The sequence below is a fragment of the Lygodium microphyllum genome, chromosome 3 (assembly GCF_053477565.2).
Source record: "Lygodium microphyllum isolate KBCC chromosome 3, Lygodium_microphyllum_v1.1.10, whole genome shotgun sequence".
NCBI lineage: Eukaryota > Viridiplantae > Streptophyta > Polypodiopsida > Schizaeales > Lygodiaceae > Lygodium > Lygodium microphyllum.
The window spans coordinates 29,529,181-29,550,612 of NC_141137.1; the positions used below are offsets into that span (position 1 = coordinate 29,529,181).

At 39.1% G+C, this 21,432-nt stretch overlaps 1 protein-coding gene across 1 annotated transcript; it reads right to left on the minus strand.

Annotated features, from left to right (window-relative positions):
* Positions 1 to 1,718: 1,718 nt before the first annotated feature.
* LOC148038183 (cysteine proteinase COT44-like) lies at positions 1,719 to 20,216 on the minus strand. The gene is made up of 3 exons (XM_087675208.1): positions 20,146 to 20,216; positions 2,373 to 2,433; positions 1,719 to 2,198 (listed from the first exon to the last, which is right to left on the minus strand). Exons 1-3 carry the CDS (start codon positions 20,214 to 20,216, stop codon positions 1,719 to 1,721), a joined length of 612 nt encoding a protein of 203 aa, XP_087531334.1.
* Positions 20,217 to 21,432: the final 1,216 nt, after the last annotated feature.

Here is a 21,432-nt window from a genome sequence, read left to right on the forward strand (position 1 = left end):
TTCAGGTAGCTATCAATGGTTATGGCATGCATGCATGTCCCTCTACAGTACATGGAGATGTATAGGAACAAGAATTTGATAAGGATATTCTAAAACCATGATTAAGATTGACTAACAAGGCACATCCTAGCATAGCTTAGCTCTTGCATGTTGGAGTGCTCAAGCATGCCAAACAACTACATGTATAACATTTGGCCTGCATCCCCAATTATTGCAATAAGTGGAGAAGTTGATGATGTCATGGTATAAGTGTTCCTCTTCTATTCGAGTAGGAAATCAAAACTAGCCTTTATAATGGGTGCCCACTAAGTATAATAGTTATCATGATCAAGAGTCGCCAAAATATATGGGGTCTTCTTAAGACTTGCAACACTCTCCTTTCTTGCAAAAGAATAGGCATTGTGCTGTATACAGGTCAATGGCCATGACCTACTCAAAATTAATCCATGTCCTCATGCCCACTTGATTTTTGTTGGCCTCATCATAGAGAATGGTGCCTCCTTTTATGATACATAATTAAAAGGTCTGAATGTAAAAAATAGAAGGATTCACCTAGAAGCACAATTAAATGTCCTTCATAGAGACAAGGAATACATACCTTTATTCCATGAAACACAAAAAAGGTTCTTGCAAAGTCATAGAGCAATCCCCTAGGATTTTTTTCAGTTTCGCTAATCCTATGTGCGGGTATGAAAGATTGGTAATATATTTGCAATGGCAAAAGATCATATCTTGAAGGGAAAGAGTACGTTTGATGAAGTGAGATCACTGGGTTTGGAAACAAGACTCTAATTAGTAATGGTGTAGCAGAAGATCTAAGAAGATCCATTTCTTTTCAAAAGGCTTTTAATCTAATGCTCCAACTCGAAGAAAGCCCAATAGCAAATACTGAGAACAATTGGGAGACTAGAAAAGTGGAGAATATTTGTTGTGTGTGTATAACACTTTGTAAGACACAAAGGACAAGATAAAAACCTCTCATATACTTGATTTGAAGCACTCTTGAAAGATGCCAACATGCTTTGACTGGACATTCTAAATGTGGCCTCATAGCCCTACAAAATCTCTTCAAATAAGTGAAATCAACAAAAACCTTGAATATCTTTTTCTTTTCTTTCCTATTCATCTCGTCTTATTATTCCATTTTCAATACTAAACAAACCATAGGCTTACAAGCATTAGCCTATATCCAATCATCCAAAACTTTGCCCTATTCTAAATCTACATAGTTATAGGTTTCAATAAAGTCTGCCATCCATTGAATATGCTCACTATTTAGTTTAAACAGAATCCAACTAGTTGATCCTTTACTCCACTTTTTGAGATTGCCGAGAACATTGAATGTAAAGAAGGGGATTAGAGAGTCTTACACGGGGTTAACAAGGGGATAGCACATGCGAATACTCGGCTACATGGATGGGGTATTTAAGGTGTACAAGGACCTGGTTAGGGCACCATTTGATAAATATACATCTGTCCTTTCACCTTCTTCACCTTCTTCCCTATCCTTCCATGGCTGCCAGCCATTTCTCTCTCCTCTTCTTGTCTTTCTCTCTCTACTCCTAGTCTTTCTCTCTCTTCTTCTCTCATCTTCTTCCTCTTTCTCTCTCCTCTCTGCAGTCTCTGCCCTCTCTCTTTCTCTCTCCTAGGTTTCCTTCATTACAGTTGGTATCAGAGCTTAGTTTTTAGATCCTTCCTTTCTCTCTCCTTTCCCCAAATCATAGTCTCATTTTCCAACCATAAACCCTACTTTGCAGGTACACAGGCAGAGATGGAAGCTTTCTTGGAATCAGAGCATGAACTAAATATACTATCTGCATATAGCTGAAATCAGAGTTCCCAGAATTGATTGCAACACTAACAGGGCATTGTGACACAACACACATGAGGGCATCTTCATCATTAGGGTTGACATCCTCATAGCCATCAATGGTGACAGTTTTCTTCAACTTCTTTAGCCACTTGTAGAACTTGGATCTGTCGGTGCCACTGACATAAGGATACCCATCCTCTGAGTTGATGCCACCATTCTTAATCACCCACTCAAACGAGGGGTCCATAAGCCCACCATTGCACCCATAATTGCTATGCACACAGCTCACAAGCTCCTGCTCAGAGAGGCTCGCAAGCTGACCAGTTGCAATGGCATGGGCACCCTCGATAGCCCCCATAGAGGAGAAGGCCCAGCAGCTCCCACACTGCACCAAGAGACCAAAAATGACCTTTTCCCATGACAAGCCGTGATGCCTTCGGAGCCTGGATGCAAGTATTAAGCAAAGGAGAAATCTCCTTCTTCAAGTTATCAGGAATCATCGCATAAAGCTTCTCGACAGAAGCGGTGAGTTGTTGCTTTGAAGAGCAATGCTAGGTACCTTGCCTCCACCATCACCTAGCTTGGGCCTTTTGGCATTGCGAATCATCGACTGCGAGTACCTGTGATAGGGACGAAGCCATGGTGCTCAAAACTAAACTCTGCGGCTTTAGCGGATCAAAGATCTATCTTGGCAAAGGCATTCGATTTGTGAGGGGTGACTCACAGGTCTTTCTGTTTCTGAATTCAAAGTGCAAGCGGTATTTCCACAACAGATTGAAACCCTCAAAATTGACATGGACTGCTCTATATAGAAGGCAACATAAAAAGGATATTCATGCTGAGACTGTGAAGAAGAGGTGGAAGATTGCAAGCGTACTCACTCACAGGTCATTCTGTTTCTGAATTCAAAGTGCAAGCGGTATTTCCACAACAGATTGAAACCCTCAAAATTGACATGGACTGCTCTATATAGAAGGCAGCATAAAAAGGATATTCATGTTGAGCCTGTGAAGAAGAGGCGGAAGACTACAAGCGTACTCACTCACAGGTCTTTCTGTTTCTGAATTCAAAGTGCAAGTGGTATTTCCACAACAGATTGAAACCCTCAAATTTGACATGGACTGCTCTATATAGAAGGCAGCATAAAAAGGATATTCATGCTGAGACTGTGAAGAAGAGGCGAAAGACTGCAAGCGTACTCAATGGCATAGAAGTTGGTTGAGTAATATTCATCATTGGAGGAGGACCAGAGATAGGAATTGGATTGGATATTGTAGGCCAAGGCTGTGCATTAGCCTGTGTGACTTGAACAGGCTGTGTGCCTGCTGTGGAGTTGAACCTTGCATCATTGGTGGTGCAACCCCAAATGTGAAGTCGTTAGAGAATGGTCATGGTGCATCCTTGCAGCCGACAAATCATCTAGGGAGGGCAGAATTTTGCCACAAGTTGAGTCCTTGGAGCTTGTTGTTTTAGAAAAGGCAGATAATTTACTACCTTTAATGGAGGCTACCAAGCCTGACTAGCATTGCTACACAGCAACGTACTATTGGAATTTTTGGAGCAATGTCAAGTCCTTTTGGAGGGATGTCCTACTGTTTTGCCATTTGGAGCCCAAAGTACTCCTGCTTTGCTGCGGGGAAGATCAGAGGCAGCGGCCATGGCCATGGTTTGTCAAACAAATGGAAAAGGGCACTGTATGGTAAAGCCTTGCCATGGATATTCCTCTAATGGAGGGTGCTCCACAGGCTACTCCACAATAGGAAAGCCTTAGCGAGTTCTGGTACACCAATGTGATCTGTCTAGTGTAAGATGATGCAATCAGCTGTGCACCACTTCAAGAAACATCAAGCGCATCAACTCTAGTTTGCAGATAGCAAGGACCCAAGTGATAGTATTGAGGAAGCATAGTACTAAGGAAGCATTCGTTGCAGAGTTGCAAGCTTTAGATGACCACTTGAAGGTTCATGGGTCTTTCATTAATGGGGAGAAGGTTGCAATTACTAATTTGTGTTTGGCACCCAAGCTGTTTCATCTAAAGGTTGCATTTTCCTTGGTGAAGGGCAAGTGCATGCAAAAAGTAGTCATTTTTTGATGGTTGTGAGGTCTGTGCAATAATGGAGTCATTATTGATGAAGTGTGGTAATACAAAAGACGTAAGAAACGGTCTACAAAAATTGATTTGTTGGTGAGTGAATTATGTTGGTTATGCATCCACATTGGTGTTGAAGAAGCCAGAGCTACACACTCCATTTGAGCATTGACAGTGAGAGTAGACAAAGAGCTGATCCTTATCTTCCTTCATTGCAACTTGGTTCAGCAGACTACATGCTTCAAACCAGTTTAGCACTGACACAAGGAACCTCTTCAAATTTTTTTAAAAAAATCCTTCTTCTCTTTCCTTGTGTCTACCCCAAACATAAGCATTACTGCAACATTGCCCTACCCAATCGATTATTCATCCTTGAGGCTATACAACCATGTATACTTGAAAGGAGTACCTAACTAGACTACTTTGGGAGATAGCATGCAAGGGAGATCGAAACAACCTTTTATTTCCCTACAAATGGCAGCACGCTTGCACTTACTTCATCAAGTGTAGGAGAGTCCATATATGTGGTTATAAGTGTGTGCAAGCACTTCATCAGCTTTCTTGGTGGCTACATAAAGGCTTGCAGGGTGATCAGTCCTATCATCTTCAGAAAATGGCACCTTCAAATTCAGGCCATACACACTACTTGATGATGCATATACTATAGCTCGCTATCTGCAGGTGCAACAGTTTTCAGGGGCTTAGTTACAACTTAGCTTGGGGAGCTTGTTTGCTACCACCAATGCTGCAGATTTGTAGATGTTAAGTGGAGAAAGCATTGGATGATGAGTGTGATTAACTTTTAACACACAGTGAACAGTGTGCTGTATAGAGTGAGTGACATACAATAGCAAACAATAGTGTGGAGATTTGATTTTCAGCGGTAACACTAGGGATCTTTTGATGCTCTGATGTGGCAAACAATATGATTTTCAGCGGTAACACTAGGGATCTTTTGATGCTCTGATGTGGCAAACAATATAGGTCAGTTTGCCGGTGCTAAACTAAATCACATATGGGCAATTTCGATAACCAAAGTATTGTACAATACGACTTTGGGAAACACCTAGGCTATGTACCTTGTCATGAGGGTGGATCATACTCCAATGGATTTGATCAGCAGTATGGCTATCATGGGCAGCATGATATGGCCATTATGGACAGCATGATTATGCTTACAAGCACTCCTTTATGCAGCAATATAGTTCTTATGCAAGTCATGATCATGGACATGTACATGGCAGCTCATACAGCATTGGTCAGCAGCATGCATATGGAGATTCTTATGCAATGCAGGCGCAGCAAGCCAGTGATTATGACCAGCATCATGCCAATACCTATGCTCATGGACTTGCCACTCAACATATTTATGGTCAGCCTAGGATGCAAGGACAGCATTGTAGTCATGTTGAACAATCATTATGCAATCTTGGGCATCATGTTTATGGGCAACAATATGGCCAAGGTTTTGGTAGTAGGCAACAACAAATAGATGTATTTGTGAAACAGCATGAACATTTTTGTGACATGCGTTCTCATAGAGATTATGGACAGCATGACCAATGCTGTGGGATCAATGATCAAAGGCATCATGCTTATGGGAATCGCATTCTGCGGGCTTATGCTATCGATGTGCTAAGCCAATATCTTGTAATCATCAAGCCACATGCAGGGCAAAGACTGCCAAAATACTCTTGGTATTAGAGTATTATGATGCAAAGGATGGAGAAGATCTTGTTGAAGACCATTTTGGTATGGGTCCACAACAATAACTTGAGTTCAAGAAAGAAGATCATGGGTAGCGTGTGGATTTGGATGATCATGACCCCATGCGAGAGCGCGTTCAGTCCACAGACTTGCAGTTTGAATGCTTGGACATCACTAAGAATGCAGGGTCCATGAATATGCAGCACTTAGGGGCTGATGTAGTTAACTTTTTAGCCTATGCAACCCCGTGTGTTGTTGACAACATCCAAGCGTAGACGGAGCTTAATCATATGATGCTTATGGCAGACTTGATGCAATAGCTAGTGGTTCTGACCATTCTTGCTTTACTTGTGGATGGTAACCTAATGCATGGAAAGGATAACCACTTTCCATTTGACGTTGGTGGCAGTGCAGAGACCCACGCTTGCATGGATGACTTGTATGCTGGTGATGCTTACCATGCAAGTTACCCATTTGATCCCGGGGGTTAAAGAAAAGCTCTATCTACATCAGCACTCCCCCGGTGTAGTCCCCTCACCTTGAGGTGGCAACCTTGGCTGAAGGACAACTCGATTTGGGCATGTTTTGCAGTAGACAGCCATCTGTTTTCAAACAGTTTTGGGCCTGCATTAATTGCACCCATGCATGACCTACGTAGGCTGAGAGTACGCTCAACAAGCTTCGTTTTGACATGTGAAATGTCTCTTTTGGAGTTGCCCATGGCAAGTTATGATTAGTTTTCCACTGCATGCTTGTTCGGGACAGCATGTTGTCCGGTGTTGTCGAGCCCTTCTTGTTTGGAATTGGTGCCTATCTTTGTACTCAGTTACCTTCCCCCCTCATGCTCACACTGCATACATGCTCATAGGCCACCATTCCACAAGATTCCCCCCCACCCCCTCCCCCCCCCCCCACCCAGCCATACCAATATGTCCTCTTTTGTTTTTGAGGGCAAAAACCTTCCGGGTCGGGATGGAATGTAAAGAAGGGGATTAGAGGGTCTTACACGAGGATAGCACATGTGAATACTCGGCTATACGGATGGGGTATTTAAGGTGTACAAGGACCTGGTTAGGGAACCATTTGATAAATATACATTGGTCCTTTCACCTTCTTCACCTTCTTCCATGTCCTTCCATGGCTGCCAGCCATTTCTCTCTCCTCTTCTTATCTTTCTCTCTCTACTCCTAGTCTTTCTCTCTCTTCTTCTCTCATCTTCTTCCTCTTTCTCTCTCCTTTTTGCAGTGTCTCCCCTCTCTCCTTCTCTCTCCTAGGTCTCCTTCATTACACTGAAAATATTACACGCGTCTGACCTTGACACTCTTTCGCACAGCTCTTGCAATCAATCCCCAATCAAGAACCACAAATGTACTAATGTATAATTATACAAAAATGTGTACCATACAACTTCCCTCACCCCTCTACCATCGTGGAAATTAGTATCTTCCACTCTCTACTTAGAACATAGCGAGTAGGAAACTTGATATATCACAACATATACCCTGAAAATACATCTTACAAGGTAAAGTGTTAGGTCATTATTGCTTGAAATTGGCCATCAATGTAATCAGTAATTTTACCATTTTGATAGCTAGCTTCACTAAACTAGAAATGCCAATGGTAATGGCCAAGTGTTACAGGAAGATCACTTCTAGTAGGGAATTATACAATTGGAAAATCCCTAAAGATATCAAAGGAAGATCACTTCAAGCACGACATTGTGAACTATACTTGCAAATGAGAGTGTGAGCTGCTTGAAATATTGAGCTTTGACTATTAGAGCAACATCTAAATCAGCTTAGCTCTATGTTTCTAAACCATGAGAGTGATGTTGTAAATTGGTAGTCATATCACCACTCATGAGATGTTGGGCAAAGCAAAAGAGATGAGTCAAGTACTAGATGTCTCAAGAGAAATTCATTATCATAGAAACCCATTGTATTGTCTTGTAAACTAAAGGGATTGCATTAGAGTAGCCCATTCAACCAATAGTGCACTATAGGCAACCCATTGTATATGCTAGTAAACTAAAGGGAGTTCACCAAAGCAACACATTCAATCAAGTGAGTGCATCAGAGCACCCCATTCAATCTATTAGTAAGTGTAGAAATCCCTTTTAGCATTATGTAATATTCTTGCAACAACAAGAGTATGAGCTACTCCAAATGTTGAGCTCTAGTTGTTAGATCATCTGCTAAATCAACTTAGCATTATGTTTCTAGGACCATGACAGTGATGTTGCAAATTATTAAATATATCACCACTCAATTGGGCAAGGGAAAGGAGATAATTCAAGTACTAGGCCTCTTGACAATGGAAATATAGTATCATAGTATCCCATTTTATCAGCAAATAAACTGAAGGTTGTGCATTAGTTCAGCCCATATAGTCAATGAGTGAGCTATAGATAGCCCACCTGGTAAACAAAAGGGAGTGCATTAGAGAAGTCCATTCAAGTAGCTTATAGGCAGCCCATTCTACCTGCCAATAAACTAAAGGGATGAAGGAAGCCCATTCAATAAACCAATGAACTATAGGCAGCTCCTTCTCGCATTATCTAGTATTCTAAGAAAATATAGACCCATGAACTCAACAAGTATTTGAATTCCCATATCTAACACCTATTTTAACAAGCTTTAAAAGTTCTCACATTGAAGCATTTGTAGCTATAAATTGTTTTTTTCATTCATAGCCACATGACTACAAGCTATTGGGCAACACCTATACTTTAAAGCTCATTATACCTCACTCTTAGCACCTTTCTATCCACCTACAATATAACTCTCCTCTAATGGCCTCTTTTAACTCAAACATAATTCTCCCAATGTTGACTTGACTATTTGATTTCTCTAAATGATTAGTGCAACTTAGAACCTAATACGTTAGAAACATAGATAACTACACCTCTCACACTACTTTATGCATTATTCCTATAGACATACGATAATAGAACCTGATGCAAGCCTCAAAGCCTCATAGTAGCTTATGCATTACTCCTAAAGACATACAAATATAGACCCTAATGCAAGACACAAAGCCTCATTGACTTGTACTTCTCTTTAGACCAAATCAACAATATCAAAAAATTAGTTTATCCATGTATTCATGTAGAAATGTTGGTCTCCTTAGATACAAATGGACATATCAGTAATCTGAATTTCTTGCATATACAATCAAAACTCTAATGTCTAAATAAATTGACTCATGCCAAGTTCATGCTACAATATCAAGTTCATTGTATCACATGCATGTTGTATTCATGTTGAAATTATCTACAATTTTGGATTGAAACAAATACTTGCAAATGATCATGTAGATTTAAGACAACCTCTTGAAGTAGACATGGCATTGATCTAAAATTTTTACGGCAAAATATTGACATCACATTTAAGATTTATCCAAGATCGAAGTTCAAAAATGAAAAAGAATTATCTTGCATGTATGAATATAGTTATCCCGAATAAAGTACTTGTAATCAAAGATGTGTATTCATGGCCTTATTTTTCTTTGCAGTAGCACTACAATAGAAACGAGGCATAGACGCGCATGCTAGACGCGCAAAGTCGGGCGCGTCTATCAGAGCGTCTATAAGTGCGTGTAAACGTGCATGTAAATAGACGCGAATTTTGCGTCTATATATCCGCGCAAATAGACGCTAATATAGACGCGCCAACAGATGCACAATTATTTAACCACCTAAAATTAGCAATTCACATAATTAAAAAACCAAAGTTAATAATTATTTAACCACCTGAAATTGATTCTTGAGCATGCACATGTGCGCATGATAAAAACCATAGAATTAAGAATACACATTGAATCATTTAATTAAAAAAATAGAGTTAATAATTACTTTTTCATTGCTCTCTAATGAATGGCAGTTCCTCCAGTTGACAAGCCTGATATAAGTAATTTGGCAAGCAACAGAAACCTTACAATTAGTAGCAAGCATTGCAATATGTATCTCGTAATTTCTCTACGTACTTGAAGATGATAAAAGATACTTCCTTTTTATTATGGAAAATTCAATTTAGCTTTAAAATTGACTATTGATTCTTGAGTATGCATGTGTGCGCATGATAAAAAGCATAGAATTAGAAATACACATTGAATCAATAAGAAAATAAAGTATGTTACAGTGAATGATCCATCTCATCTTCAATGAGATCAGCCCTTGCTAAACTATCTACTTCTAGGTCTATGTTACCAAGAGGTAACGAAACAAATAAGTCTATCCCACTATCAGATGTGTTGCTATATTGCTCAATAACTTCATCAATATCATCGACAATCACATTATTGTCTTCTTCTGCATTTCCTTGAACATCCTCGCGAGGTTCATCTTGTACTATATCACGCATATCATCCATTATGGTGTCATCATGCACATCATCATTAATTGTTGGATTGTCATCTGCTATCTCCATGTCTGTAATATTACCATATATTGGTTTTGAACGATTAGAAATAGGGATGACATACCACCATCGGTTATTGTTTACCATTGGATGATACACAACCTGTATTTGAAAAACAAAAGCAAAAAACTTAAGTACTTATTATATTGTGTATATGTATCACATGTATACATATAAAAAAATTAGCCTTTGCATCTTGGATCAAGCCACAATAACCTTCCATGGTACCATTGGCATCCTCAAGTGAGCAAGGACACCACAAACTTGGGTATTTCTCTTTTTATCTATACGTTGAGTTCGAAGATGTTTACCCTCACACCAAAGTGCATTGAATAATGTGCACTAGTGGTAAAAGATAAAAGATTAAACATGTCAATTATTTATATAAAATAAAACTTATAGAAAAAAATTAATTGATAGTATGTCTCACCTTTGATAAGCAACCTTGTGCGTATTCCCACTCTTCTTGAGATATATTAATTTCCTCATCTTTTTCCATTCTCTCCATTTCCTCATGTAACCAATCCATATCAATATGACGTGGGAGCGCATTTAGATGATCTGGAAATGAGACATTACGTCCATATCTAGTGCAAAATTCTTGTCTTTCGCTTTTTCTTCTTGCCCTTGCTTCATTATATAGTGTCACCCATTTGCTCATTACATCACTATTGAGCACACAAAAACTATTTAACTTACGAAGTTCTTCTTTTGTTAGCACTTTACTCATTCCTTTTCCTTGAGGTACTATAGAGGTCATCCTCAAGTCTTCATCATCTTTCCATAGTCGTGGTTGAGAGGGATCCACTTCAGCAAGATATTCAGAGATATAAACAAGGGATGATTGCACTAACCAACCCTCAGCCATGCTTCCCTCAGGCCGTGCTTTTTGCCTCACAAAATCTTTCAAGGTTTTCATGAAGCGCTCAAGAAAAAACATCCACCTTACATGAACTGCCCCAAAAAGTGCGATCTCATCAATCAAATGTACGAGTAAATGTAATTGAGTAGTCAAAATGGATCGAGGAAAAATTTCCTCCACCAAACAAACCACCTCAACAGATAATACTCGAGCATCTTGCAATGTGTTTGGATCAATTTCCTTCGAGCTCACGTATCTGTCAAGATGTATTTGAGAATTGTTTATTTTTGTGTAGAAATTCAAAGATATATAATGAAAAAATACAATGTATACACACCTCACAAGCTCTCCCATCTTGTAAATGATATCACGTACATCTTTGGATACACAATGGGATATGCTAGTAGGAAGTACGAACTGAATGTAAACAATATTCATAGATCAAATGATTAGTTGAGGAAAAAGTCATCATACCCCAAAGTTTACACATAGTTACTCCACTAATTACTATATTCATGGTTAGAGATACCCTTACTTGAATCATTTTGTGCCAATCGTGGGACATCAAACCAGATAGTTGCTCCACACCTCTTTTTTTTTTCTTTATGAAGGCTCCCTTGAGACATCTCATACATCATGTGGGTGTTTGAAAGCTATATATTTATTCCTTCACTAATTTTTTCCTCGTTCTTTGACAACATCCAAGGTGCATGGGGTAGCTCAATCTTTCCTCTGGGTCCAATGTGTGGCCAAGCTCATCTCATGCGACCAATGTTACGTAAATCCTCCCTTACATTAGCTGAATCATGAGCCCCTATCAAGTGATCCCATAATGTAGATACAACATTTTTGAATATGTGCATGGGGTCCAACAGGTGATTGATCTTGAGTTCAGTCCAGTACGGAAGACTAAAAAATATAGAGAACCTAACAAACAAACAATATATTATGTAAACAATTCATCATGCTAAATACTTTAAAGTCAATCAAGAGAAATGCACTTCTTACCGACTCATGCCGAGTGGAGGGTGGCTGTCGGCATTAATCCATCTCTCCTTCCAATCTCGAATGCTCTTCTTTGAAAATGGGCAACAAATTATCTATATGTTGCCATGCTGGTGTGTCTGTAGGGATCCTCCATTTTCCATCACTTGAACAATGACTAGCATGCCATGGCATGAGATTTCCAATAGACTTACACTTGAACATAAGTTTTATACGTGGAACAATCGGAAAATGTTGCAAAACCTTACGGGGCACATCCATTGACTTCATCTCCACTTCGTATCTTGATTCGCCACAAACAGGACACTCTCGTGCGAACTCATGAATCCCACGAAATAAGACACAATCATTGACACATGCATGGATCTTGACATAATCGAGGCCTCCCAGAGATGTCAAGTAATGTCTTGCTTGCTCTCTCTTAGTTGGCAATTTGTTTCCTTTTGGAAGCATTTGTGATAATAACCTACATATATTTTTAAAAGTGAGTTAAAAAACCACCAACATATATTTCTGTCTGATTTCAAAATAGAACAATTAATATTATGATTCATAAGCCAAACTGAATTAATACCTACTTTAATAACGCATCCAAAGAACGGAGTACGTACAACCTTCATACAATGGAGTAGATGATGCTACATATAGTGGATCATCTGGCTTCGTAGAGTGACCTTCTCCCTGAACCGGTTGCGAAAATAGATGGTGTACCATGTTGTCTAAAATCTCATCCTCTACGACTTGATGGGGCATTTCATGAGGGCTACTATCATGGTCGTCAGTCTCTACTCTTCTTGAAGACTTTGCCTCCTCGCGTCGACGTTTTGCAGCTTCTCGGCACCTGGGAGGAAGCATCTGAGGATGTGGCACCGCATCCTGCTCAACCACAAAAGGGAGTTTCATGTACGTTGATATATAATTCCCGTAACATAGACATGCAATCTTAGTAGTAAAAAAAAACAATGAATACCGGTGATTTTTCTCGGTCCCATTCTCCATACAAGTTGAGGTGTGACATTGCAATTCAACGTGCTCGAAAAATACACCCTCGACAACGATCACATGCATTTAATTTTTCGTCGTAGCCATGCATATCGATTATGAAGACGCAATGTTTCATCCTCACTTGAGGATGTGCTCATTGACTCACCAGCTTGCACCGCACTAGGTGATGACGACGTCGACATGATTAAACCTAATTCATGACAACATCAAAATATTTGTCATTCATATGTTTACATAAGATCTCAATTTTAAATACACAAAAATCATCATAAATACATTAAAACTTATGATAAGAATTCACTATCAAAACTTATCTTAAAAACAAAAAAATTATGATAAAGCCCAAATGCGCATCTGTATCCGCGTTTAACTACGCGTCTATATTGGAGTCTATTTTCGCTTCTATATTCGCATCTATACTCGCGTCTATCTAAACAATAGACGCACATATACACGCAAACGCTTAAATCATTTCTTTTCAAACTGCACCTTTCCTTTCCTGCATTTTTTGCGGTTCTGAAGCTTGAGTTTAGCTGACATGCAGTCTCTTCATGCCTTACCTATTCTCTTCATGCCTCACCTCCTCATGACTCATTTCAAACACACAACAAGGGAAAAAGGAAAGCCAAGGAGAGGAAGAAAGAGAGAACAAGAAAGAGGAGAACAAGAAGAAGCAGCAAGCAAGCAAGCAAGCATCAAGGGAGGGTAACTTACCAAGGAGAGGAAGAAGGAGAAGGAAGAAGCGCCACCACCCGCCACACCAAATACCCAAGGTGACTCTCTCTCTCTCTCTCTCTCTCTCTCTCTCTTTGTTTCTCTCTTCCTCTCTCTGCTCTGTCTGTGTATTTAGGATTTGTGATTCCATTATGTATTGCATTTTGTAAATCATCAATGGCAGTCGTCGTCGGCCTAAAATCGGCCGATCGAGCACGTCTGATAGCGCGTCTACATCTCAGTGTAGACGCAGACATAGACGCGAAAAATGTTTCCTCTCAGAGCGTCCGAGGGCGCGTCTTAGAGCGCGTGTACTAGCGCGTGTGCTCTGCAGTGTACACGCGATGATACACGCACTGCACAGAAGGTTGACCTGCAGTCTACACACGATTATACACGTGCATTGACCTGGGATGCGCATCTGATAGTGCGTCTGTGCTGCATCTTAGATGCGCAGATAGAGGCGCTGGACAGAAGGTTCACTCTAGAGCGCGTCTGAGGGCGCGTCTAACGTGCAATGTAGATGCGGGGATACACGTGCCAGGTCTCCTAGTTCTGATAGTAAACATCACGTATCTTGCAATGATGAATGTGACCAATCCCATGTTTGTGTTTATCAGTTTTCTTGTTTAAGAGAAGCATTAGCACTTAAGTGTTATGCTCAATGTCTAAAGAAAGCTCTTTGAAAATGTAGGTAATATATGATTTTTTGTATGCAAATAAATTTGTCTTTTTCCTGTGTTTTTTTTACAGATGTCGTATCCTGGTTCATCTAGGAATGACCCAGATGTGGATCACATGAATGATACATTGGCCTCCTTTGGCAGGGGGGTCAATGCATTTTTTGGAGGTTTTCCTAGTAGGGAAGACTTCATGGGAGAGATGATCAGACACCTTGGCCGCTCTCCCACAGTGGACCAGGTGTTCAGTGTCATGTCCGGGATGCCTCTGGCGTCTTTGCCTGGCACTACTTCCTAGACTCCACATGCAGGTACTCCACATATAGGTACTCCATATGCAGGTACTCCATATGCAGGTACTCCACGTGCTCCACGTGCATCGGCTGAAGCACAAGCATCTATAGAAGCACATGCATCTGCAGAAGCTCATGCGTCCAGCGAGGCAAAGGGTAGTCGATAGAGAGGGAGGAGAGAGAGTCGAGGGGGAGGACGAGGCTTATGTGGGGGTTGCCTAGGAGGTGGCGAGCGATCACCCTCACCAGTAGATCACGTAGAGGAGGTTGTACGCCAGTACTATAGAGTTACAGATGCTGGTGGCATCTTTCATGATGATGAGGGAAGGGATATAATGGCGTACATTAGGAGCGTCATGCATACGACGTTTAAAGATTGTTTCATTGCCTTCAAAAATTAGAAAAGCAGCTTGTGGCAGGAGGTGTTGAGGGCAGTCCATAGGAGGTACCCAAATCCTGAGGGTCAGCGATTCTTGGATGATTGGGGACGTACAAAAGTGAGGGATATACTTCACAACAAAAGATCCCACCTCATGACACAGGCCAAGGACTCACTGTCTGCAGAGGCTGGAGGAGGGGCGTGGAGCCTATAGCCAACCACCTATGTGCCACCGCATAGAGTGGAAGAAAGCCAAGAAGAAAGCAGCTGAGAAAGTGAAGAGTCGCCAGCATGCAGAGGCGCGACGGATCCAAATGGAAACAATGGGATTGTCGCATTATGGATCAGACGGCAAAGAGTCGTGGGAGGCAGAGTTTGTAAGTATATTTTGATTTCTAGTTTTTTTAAATTTATATTTCTTTCAATTCTTTATATATTTTAGTCTAATATATTGTGACTCATAATTGTTTGTATATCTCTAAATGTTTTGCAGACTACCATCGTTGGTAGGACACCTACTCCTAGAGAGGTAAGTTATAATGGAGGCCATAACCGTGTAGCGACATGGCTTCACTTTTATGAGGAGGGTCTCATCATTGAGGACCAATACAACCGGGCCATGAGGATTCGACAGCCAGAGGAGGTATGTTTTTCTTACTTTCCTATTAAAAGTATAGCTAATTATAACTTTTTCTCCACCTCGTCTATGTATACAACCCTGATCTTTTGTGTGTGTAGGTGAACCCGGATGTGGAGCATAGCGAGGAGGGGGATAGAGATGCTAGAAGCCATGGTGGTACTAGCGAAGATGTTTCCTCTTCAGATTCGTAGAGGAGCACTATACCTCATCATGAGACCTTCTTTTTTTGTATATGTATGATATCTCTTTGAGCCTACTGCTTGCGGCCACACTTTAGGTCACAAGCACTTAAACTTCCCTTGTAAACGCTTTTGATATATAATGAATACATGGACTTTTATTTTCAATTCTCGTGCCCGTAAGATACATTGTCTTTTTTCCAAATACACAATCTGATGTATGGGAGGGGAAAAAAAAAACCAGAGAGCATGTGGTTCTGTTTTGCGCGTCTATCAGCGCGTCTAAATTGCAGATAATTCGCGTTTATACGCGCGTCTATAATGCAGACTACACGCGCTTATCCACGCGCTTCATAATTCAAATTTTAAAAAGAAATTAAATATCTTTTTTAAAAAAATTACATTTTTTGTTTTCCGTTCGCGTCTACCAGTGCTTGTAAAAGCGCATCTACCAACGTGTCTATATGCGTGTGTATATGTGCGTCTATTGCGCGTCTATTTGTGCGTGTAAATTAGTTGATACATGCGATTATAGACGCGAAATGGTAGATGCGCAAATAGACGGGCGGATAGAGGCGCCCGTAAGAATTTCTCTATATTCAAACATGGCGTCTAAATGTGCGTCTATGAGGCCTTTTTGTTGTAGTGTAGAGATTGAGAGTGTTGGGTTTTGTAGATGACTAGCGTATCCACAATCAATTATCATCAATACTTTAGCTTCCATGACATGATATATCCTTGTCCATGGCCTCTTCACTACTTTAGAGTTCCTTTCTATTTAGCTCTAGTGGCTTCTAAGGCTTCCCCATCATCAAAAATGACAATCATCCCTATCTCAATATTTTTCTTCTATGGCATTCAAAAAGCCATCTATCTCCATAGTTTCCCTCCATGACGAGTCATACATTCAATGATGTGTGGGTGGGATGTAAGGCAAGTTACGTATAGGCCCGCAGACAAACATTAAAGATTCTTTGAAGGCTTGGTTTCACACTTGACCAAACATGTAAAAATATATTCTTCTTATTCATTTATCTCTCTCAATCATGGATATATAGGCAAGTCATAAGCGAAGGGAACACATTTTTAGATAATATATATCTTATAAATATATGTAGCCTTAACAATTTAGATCATATTCTATTTGATTTATGCAATGATGTTCATTTTTTCCATATCCTCACGATATTTCCATTTGATTTTCCTTTACATGAAACAAAGGATTAGTGTGCTCTTCAAAGGCATTGTAATTTGTTGCAATGACACAATGTTTACCAAAGAAAATTAAGATCCCTACTTTTAGGGCTCACCAAATTTTTTCTATGGAAAGAGGTGGAGGAAGAGGCAGAAGGAAAGGTTCACACTAGACTAGAATGAGTTTTGGTAGTCATTTATCATTCTCCTTTTGGGATGGTGAAATTTTTTCATCTGCCCATGCATGGGTTCATGGATGCATAGACCGTATTTCCATCTCAAGTGTGAAACATGGATGCATTAATGAAACAGAGGGGCAAAAAGAGACTTTGAAGTGGTGTGAGTTGCTCCAAATTTTATGCATGTATGAGTTCTAGAGAAACTAAGCCATTTCACTCCTTTATCATTGAAGGAGACACCCAAATCTTAACCATTAAATGGGATTCTTTTTGCAAAATCATATACCTAAACAATGGAGGGTTATTACCCATATGTGTGTATATGTATGTCAAGGTAATATGCTCTTAGCATGCAATAATTTATGACAATAATTGTTTGCTAAGCTAAATCCTCCAATGCATTCATCCAAGTATCGACCAAAGCTGCCATTTATTGGAGATCTTTGATGGATGCATATGTGTGTAAGAAGCAAGGTCTAAGCTTTAAAACAATGCATTGAAACTATATAGCATGCATAAGTTATCTACTTGATTAAATAGGATAGTAGGTCTGGGATGAGGATGATATGGCTTACTACTTTTCTTTTGAGAAAGCTTATAGTGAGTTTAGTGCATTGGCAAAAGTAATTAATGTAGCAAAGATTCATTATATTTTTGAGAAGTTGGGACTTTGATATTTAGTGAAGGGTCATCTATGTAAGTGTAAGGGAAGTAGCATAGGATATCTACCACTAATGCCCTTAATGGAAAGGAAGGAAAGAAGGAGGAGAAGGAGGTGGTGGTGGTGGAGGAGAAAATGAAGAGGTAAGCATGCATAAAGGGTGAGAGACAAAGACAAAGAGTATCCATTTGAGAGGCAAATAGGTAGATGTGCATGACATTGACTTGTGATTGAGTTTTGACTAATTGATTGTGACTGTAAACTATTTGCAATGGCTAGTCCTTTCCTGAATTTTGTGGCACAAAAGGGAATGATATTCCTCAATGATTCCTTGAGAAACTTCAACTTGGATACATTATCTAGTGTAGCAATGACCCTACAATGAAGCATCAAATTTTAAGATTTTAATTGTTGGAGTAGGGTAAAAATTGGGTTGAGGACTATGAGAAACTCTTGAATGAGAGAATACTCCCTATTCCATTAGAGTATGAAGAAGCCAAGCATGCATTCCTTGACCAATTTAAAGAAATCTAGACTTCCCAAGACCTTTGGTGAAAAGTAGAAGTTTTTCAAAAAAGGAATACCAGACCATGAAATAATTTACTCAAGAATTCACTTGACTTTGGGATTGTTGGAACACATCTCTTAACACAGGAGAAAGAGCACTAGAAATGTTAAAAATAAAACACTTTGTATAGAAAGGGTGAGGTAGGAACAAAGTTAGAAATTAAGGAACCTAACACTTTTGAGAGCAACGATGATTGCAATTGAAAAAGAGAGAAATTTTGAGAAATTAAAAAATATGAAACTTTTTGAAAGACCAAAATTGAGATTAGAGACCAAAATTCGCATAAGGAATTAGAACCAACTTGATGATGTAGATTAAGTTCTCCTTTCCAACCATTACTTTCATACACTTTTTAATCCTAGATTATGTGAGGAATAAAGATCCCTTGACCTTTTGTCATAGCTTGGTGCAATGCATCAATTGTACAATCTTAAAACTTTAATATTTTTTTATTGTGAGTATATTTAATTGATTTAGTATATCAAGCGCAATTTTAAGTTACCTATGTTTCTAAGCATTCAATGGAATGTGTTTTACTTGAACGAGTCAAGTTATTTACATCTCTCATGGAGGTTTGGGTTTGATGCATCAAGTTATGATTATATTTTTCATTTTGGTAAATTTGAAAAGCATAGGAAAAATGAATTGCAATGTTCACGAGTTGTTGCTATAGGAGAAACAAGTTAAATAATATTTATGTATCACAAATTTCTAGGTAGCTTTCCCAATAGGATAGGCAAATTTTAGAAAAGGTGTAGAAAAGCTATGAAACATGCTACCTACATTTCAACAAGTGAGGTAATTTATAGATATACAACTTACAACAAGTCTACATACATTTGAAAAGTATACATTTTCTATAAGCTATACATGATATTGTCTATGAGATTACAAATTTGTAAGTACAATATATTTCAATAGTACACAACATGATTATAAGTCATGTAGGTTTAATCCTTTTAGCTTAGTGAAAAGTTACATAGTATGAGAAAGTTACCTTGGAAAATATAGCTTATTTAATGCAATGCTTACAATCTACCTTGATGCATTAGATTAAAATGGAAACCTTTATTTTTGTAGCTCCTTAATATTGTAAGCTTCGTTTATCAACTCAATTTGTTGGATTTTCAATATTGATGCCCACTTTTGCATTGAGATTTGAAAAAGTACAGCAAGTTTCATTTTATGAGTATGATTTGATGCACTAGATCAAGTTTGGATCTTATGCTTAAAAGTTCCATTTAGATGACATATTCCTATTTATGATATGAAATAAATGTGTTGATGCTCTAGAAACAAGTTCTCATGCGAATAATAGAATAGTATCTTAAAGTTAATATGTCATTGAGATGTGGAAAACTTAGTATACAATGCTAATCTTCATTAGGTAATACTAATTATTAACATCATTGATCACTAAAGAAGTATAATAGAAAGAAAAAAACCAAATTTCTGATTTTTCAAGAAAACACATGTTGATATTTAACTTGATTTTTAAAAGTGAGTAGTTTCTTCATGATGTTTAAGGAATCTTAGAAAATCTCCTTAGGAAAAAGATGCAACTTACCCAAAAAGGTTTGGAACTACGTTGTACTTAATATTAATGAATTTGATGGCTACGAGAGTGGCCGAAGGGCAATATTACATAAGTGCTTACTAAGGAAAATTAATCATACTTCGATAGAGTGTGCTGGTGCAGAGTTTAATCATAACAATGCATGATCATTCGTCTTTATCATCATCGACGTCGGTCGATCACCAACGCAGGCTTAATTCATCCATAGGCTCTGTTTCAATGGCGATGTTAATCTCGCTGCTTGTGACGGCCATGGCGACTCAAATAATAACTTTGTCGACTAGGCGCTGTACAGCAATGGCGATTTAAGCAAAGATGCGGTCGGTTACAGTCACGAGCATGCAGATAAGTATGTCGACACTGGATGCGCCATCAGGCAGCTGCGCTCGCTCTTGCTCGATAGATGGGAACTGCGCGAGCTGCCGGCCATCGCAACCCTGCCTTCTTCAATGGCGCCTTCACTTGTGTCGATTGCGATAACTGCATGGGTATTGTGCAGACTACTGTTGTTAATGTTCTCTTGTTCCGTCTCTGTCCCTCTAAACTGATATCGTATCAACTTCATATCGTGTATGTAATGAGTATGGTCCTACCATCAGGCAGACGTAAATAAACTCGCTCATTGTATGAAGGGCAACCTAGTAATATAAGTAGTAAGGAAGCAGCATTCGCATTACAAAGAATATGTCAAGTAGCACATTGCAGCAAAACTTTTATGCAAGGACAAACAGAGAATATATTTTGCAAAAAATTCTAAGTTTGAAATGTTTGTTTTCTATGAAAATCTTAACGTGTTAAAACTGCATTCTAGAGAGTTCATGGAGAGGCAAACATTGTCCCCTCACGTTTGTCTATAAGATACATTTCTGAAACCAAAAAACGAGTTTTTAGACTAGTTGGTGGTGTGAAGAGGCTTATGTGCTAGCAATACTAAGACTTTGCTATGAGCTTTATCCAAAACAAGGTTGTCGATTCTATTTTAGGTTGAAATAATATCAAAAGCTCATTCTACAATTTGATCTTTGGTTTCCAAAAGAAAGTCCATGTTTTAATCATTTCTAATCCTTAAATCCATACAGAGGACATCATAGTAAACTTTCTTCCTTTTCTTGGCCTTATTTCAATAGTACCATGCTCCGGCCATACTTCAGTTTTCCAACAACACCTACCATAAAACTTCAAAATTGAGTTTGAAATATAAATAAGGCTCATTATTCATTAAAGTTTTTTGTATTTCTCGTCAACTATATAGACCATAAACAAATCCCTTAGTCAATTTAAAATTATGAGGGAAATCCCATAACTCGTCTAATTACAAGCTCTTTCCTAGCAAAATCAAAGGGAGGACTAAATGAGTACGGATAGGAAGATGGTCTTACCAATGCAATTCAGTGACTCGTTGATTGCTAGTACTTACCCTCACTATTGAAGATCCCAACAAGGAAAAAGGTTTGTACAAGAGTATTGAAG

Bases quoted from the DNA above. Each gene is read 5' to 3' on its own strand.
- LOC148038183 (XM_087675208.1), bottom strand. From the start codon at position 20,216: ATGGCCGTCACAAGCAGCGAGATTAACATCGCCATTGAAACAGAGCCT. The intron at 2,434-20,145 runs GTGATCGACCGA...TCCCTATCACAG, and splicing joins GATGAATTAAGCCTGCGTTG to GTACTCGCAGTCGATGATTC. The intron at 2,199-2,372 runs GTACCTAGCATT...CTCTTGGTGCAG, and splicing joins TAGGTGATGGTGGAGGCAAG to TGTGGGAGCTGCTGGGCCTT.